Here is a 4,922-nt window from a genome sequence, read left to right on the forward strand (position 1 = left end):
TGAAGGTGAGTATATGCAATATAAGGTCACATCAGAACGCATCCAATTTGTAATAAATATTTGAACATAAATTAATTACTCTTGACCGTATAATCCTTAATTAAAATATGGATTTAAAGAAATATATTTTTTATTTACATTAAATACATAAATAGAGATGCCTTTATTAGTGTAAATAATTACAATTAGAGATGTTCACACCTCCGTGTTCTGGTTTTGATTTTGGTTTTGAATCTAAATTAACTTTGTGTTTTGGTTCTGGCAAATCCGTCCTTGCGCCTTTTGGTTTTGGTTTTGGATCCCTATTTTTTCCTCTAAAATTTCTATTTTTTTTGCTAATATCACAAAGTTTTGCTTTTTTTCCCCTACATTATTATTAACCTCATAAATACTAATTTCAAGTCATTTGCAGTCAATTTTGACCACCTCACAGGTCACAACATTATTTTAATACACTTTCAAAAAAAGACTGCAGTGACCTGGCTGGATGGTAAGCGACAGAGCAATGACACAAACACACGGCAGTTCCTACCACATCTAGGACACATTGGCACACAGCAGTGGCAGAAAAGAAAAGTGGTGCAAGATGGAATTGTCCTTGGATCATGAAATGGTTCATTTGATCGCTCCACCCATTCCTTGGATAACTGTGGTAATTCTACAGCTAATACATGGAGATGAGCGCTGACCCTCCTGGGTTGCGTGATTTTATCAGACCCAGACCAATCCAGGGTGCCAGACAATGCACTAAAAATAGCCAATGTAATTCACAGCAAAAAGCAATTTCATCACTGAGCTTCGAATCAGCCCCAATTCACAAAAAAATATAATATAGTTAGGTATCTTTGACGTAAAGTGCAGATTAGAAACACTTTGTGCAATGAAACAGAAGTAAAATAGAAGGTACTACATATGCGCATCTATTTATACACCCATGCTTACATTACTTCTGCATGCAACATTGTTCTTTGTTAATAAAACTGTTGTCTTTATAATGTTCAAAAAAGTTAAAAATAATCCTCCACCATCCTTTGGATGTTGATAGTAGGATCAGGTGGAGTTGTTGTGTCATGTTTTTTGGTCAATTCATTTAGACCAGGCCAGATGTCAAAATGTTGTGCTGAGTCATCTGTATCATCCCTGGGTCTCTTGGAAAAGTTAAGATATTTCCTAGCAGCAGTTGACTGAGAAACTGTGGGAGGAGACGCCATCCTGTCACGTAGAACTTGAGCTGTCATCTTGTTCACCAGGAGCTCCTTGCATCTCTTGAGATCTGGATCAGTTGGAAAGATAGAGAAGACAGAGCTCTTGAACCTAGGATCATGCACAGTCACCAAAATGTAGTGATCCGATTTCAAGATTTTGATAACTCTTGAAACCTGGCGAAGCGAATTAAAGTACATGATTTACAGGTCTGAAATACTTAGCGTAATTCCTTCAGTTTCTCAAGCTTCTTTTCCAAAAGTCTAATTAAGGGAATCACTTGGCTCAAGCTAGCAGTGTCTGAACTCACTTCACAGGTGACTACTTCAAATGGCTTCAGCACCTTGCACAACACGGAAAGTAGTATTCTCCACTGTGCTTAAGTGAAATACATCCTTCCTCCTTTCCCAATGTCACGGCTTGTGGAGTAAGCATGGATGGCTTTTCGCTGTTCCTCCATCAGCAGAACTATATACAGGGTGGAATTCCACCTTGTCACCACCTCTTGCTTCAGTTGGTGGCAGGGCAAATTAAATTGCTCCTGTAGCTGCTGCAATCTCCTGCATGCTGTTGCCGAATGCTGGAAATGTCCAGATATTTTACAGGCCACTGACAAAATCTACTGCACGTCCCTGTCATTTTTTAAAAAGTTCTGCACCATCAAGTTTATTGTGTGAGCAAAACAGGGAATGTGATGGAAGCTGTAATGCTCTCATAATATTGGTGGCGTTATCAGAAATGACAGATCCTGAGGAGAGTCCAAACGGGATAAGCCATGTTGCAATGACATCCCTTTGTTTTTGTTACAGATTGTCAGCTGTATGCGTCTTAGTGAAGCAGATGATACACAGAGCAGCCTGACTCTGACAAATGTGACGTTCTTGGGTACATGCTGCTGCTGTTTCTGCTTGTGCAGGCGAATCACCAACCAAGTGGGCTGTCACAATCATATAATCTTTAGTTTGCCCAGTTCCGCTTGTCCACATATCTGTGGTTAAGTGTACAGTGGGTAGAATGGCATTTTGTAGCCCAATAATTATATTTTTACAAACCTTATGGTAGAGATGAGGAATAGCTTTTCTAGTAAAATGGTGTCGCGATGGAATTTGGTAACAGGGACACAAGGCCTCAAGTAACTGTCTAAAACCAGTTGCATTAATAGTTCATATTGGACGCAGATCTAATGCTAGCATAGTCACCATGGCGTCTGTGATCTGCTTTGCGACTGGGTGACAGCTTTCATACTTGCTTTCTCTTGCAAAGGATCGATTAAAAGATCCACCCCCAGCAGCAGCAGCAGCAGTGGGACTAACGCTCAAGAATTCTTCTGAGGAATCCAGGATAGTGGAGGAGTTATCTAGCCTTACCAACTTAGATGCAGGACTAACTCCGATCGCTACTGAGGATATTGATGAGGAAGGTGTTGTGGGTATAGATTGCAGTTGTCGGGAACTAGCTGAGAGAATAGATCTAGCTGATGCTGGACTGCTTGTTGTTATTTTCTCGCTTCAAATGGCGTAACATGGATGAGGTTCTTAGATGGTTATGGTCCTTGCCTCTATTGACTTTGGCTTTCCAAACGCTACAAATGGCTAGACAACTGTTGTCAGGGTTTGGGTAAAAATAATTCCACACATAAGAGGGGGATTTTTTAGTCTGACAATGGCCTTTTCCTATCACGTGCAAGAACTGCTTCCACTGGTGCAGGACATACACAAACAACATCATTTTCATCAACATCCTCATAAGCACCCTTGTGAGCTACACAAATTTCCCCCTCATCCTGTTGCAATTCCAAAGTGACATGCTCAATTTGTGTATCACCGGCTACACTTGGGCTGTTCATGAACACATCTACAGAAATGCTGTGAGGGGCCCTCTTTATGGGTACACTATCAGAAATGTCAGGATTACACATAGCACTCGTGGATAGACTCTCCTCAGGGATTTGTGTAATTTCTGAATCTGAACAAACATTTTCCTCTAATGCCTTACTGTTTTCTTCCAGCTCGGCTTTCACACCTAACAGTATTTGGACAACACTTTTGAAGTCTGAATGACTGAAAGATCTTGCTTGGTTATGATTGACCTTACAAGAAGATGTCTCAGTGACAGTTGCAGAACTAGCACTCATAGAGAAAGGAGAAGGCCTCATTCTTTCCTTGCTACTGCGTGTGTAGAATGGCATGTTGGCAATATTATTTTTTTCTGCAGATAACTTTGCCTGAATTACAGGTCTTTTTTTCTTGACCAAGGTAAAAGGTGTTTTTTTTACATTTTTGTTTCCCAATTATCTCTATTTCAGCAATGACAATTAGCAATGAGGCTCTCCTGTTTGCATGTTAGCTATATAACACTGTACAATGTGACTGCAGATTTAGAAGACCAAGCCGGCCAGCCCTATTATTTCTATTTCAGCAATGACAATTAGCAATGGAGCTCTCTCCCATTATACTTCTGCTCTGTTTATCTGAGCCACATTTTGCTCTGAAACTTTTTAGACTTGTGCAATGTTTTGATGTTTTTCTAGTACACTTTTCTAGCACATTCTAGAAAATGATAGCTAGAATCTGATTGGATGCTATGGCCAAAACCTCCAATTTTCCTTTTTAGAAGGTTTGATAAATCTACCCCCATGTTTTCTCTCATGTGCAGAACTACCTCTACAATATTCTTTCCAAAGTAAGATTGGCACCTAAGTACTTGTAGACCACTGTCCTAATGCCCAACTGTAGATCCAAGTATGCATTAATATCTCCTTGTCAACAGAATCTCTAGTGTTGATCACTTGATCATCCCCCATGATTGGTGCTACTAGATTTCTTACAGGATTATTTCAATCTGAGCTTTATAGCTTCTGTAAGTAAAGTTTCACTGGATCGCTCCTATTTGGTGATTGCAAACATAAGTCAACACTCACCGTGAAACGTGTCAGATAAATTAATACTGGCCACTACAGATAATATAAACCTTAATTCAGATACCCAGAAGGAGATACATCTTGGGTAAATCTAACTAACATTTTGTCTTTTTGGCAGGTAAACAATATGTCCACTTACAATGTCCGTCTGTACCAGGACTCCGACTTTCATGCGGTCAGAAGGATTTTTACTCGTGGTTGTCATGAGCACACGGCTGCCGCCTTCTACAAAGCCTTAAAGCTCCCTCACAACTGGCTTCTCTTGCTGGTTGTGTTTGTGCTTCCCCTGGTCACCATTGGATCCATTCTGCTCTCCATCCTAGATGTGGTCATTGTATTGGTTGTGCTCTGGCTATGTGGGAGAGAGTTTTTCCATTCCTTCTCTAAAAATGTTTTGTTGGAAGATATGAAGGACATAACAAGATATTATCTGCAGCGGCAAGGATACTGCTTCTGGGTGGTGGAGTCACCAATTGGGGAGGTGGTAGGGATGGTGGCTGCTGCCATCTCACATCCTTCTGGAGGAGCGAAACACATGGAGCTCAAAAGACTGTCGGTGGCTAGAACCCATCGAGGCAAAGGAATCGCTAAACTCTTGTGTAGGACATTGATTAACTTTGCCCGGAAGTCGGAGTGTGAAGCAGTGGTCCTGTCCACCACAACGATTCTGGTTGATGCTCTGAGACTGTACGAGAAAATTGGCTTCAGACACGCACATACCACTTACGCAACCAAATTCACAGAGAGGCTCGTTAGAATAACATATGTGATATACAAATACGACATTCTGAAAAGCTGA

The 4,922-nt window shown here is 40.8% G+C and overlaps 1 protein-coding gene across 1 annotated transcript; it reads left to right on the forward strand.

Annotated features, from left to right (window-relative positions):
• Positions 1-4,250: 4,250 nt before the first annotated feature.
• LOC142110838 (N-acetyltransferase 8B-like) lies at positions 4,251-4,922 on the forward strand. Its single transcript, XM_075193782.1, has one exon. It carries the CDS (start codon positions 4,251-4,253, stop codon positions 4,920-4,922), a length of 672 nt encoding a protein of 223 aa, XP_075049883.1.

This window comes from Mixophyes fleayi, chromosome 1 (genome assembly GCF_038048845.1).
Source record: "Mixophyes fleayi isolate aMixFle1 chromosome 1, aMixFle1.hap1, whole genome shotgun sequence".
Lineage (NCBI taxonomy): Eukaryota > Metazoa > Chordata > Amphibia > Anura > Limnodynastidae > Mixophyes > Mixophyes fleayi.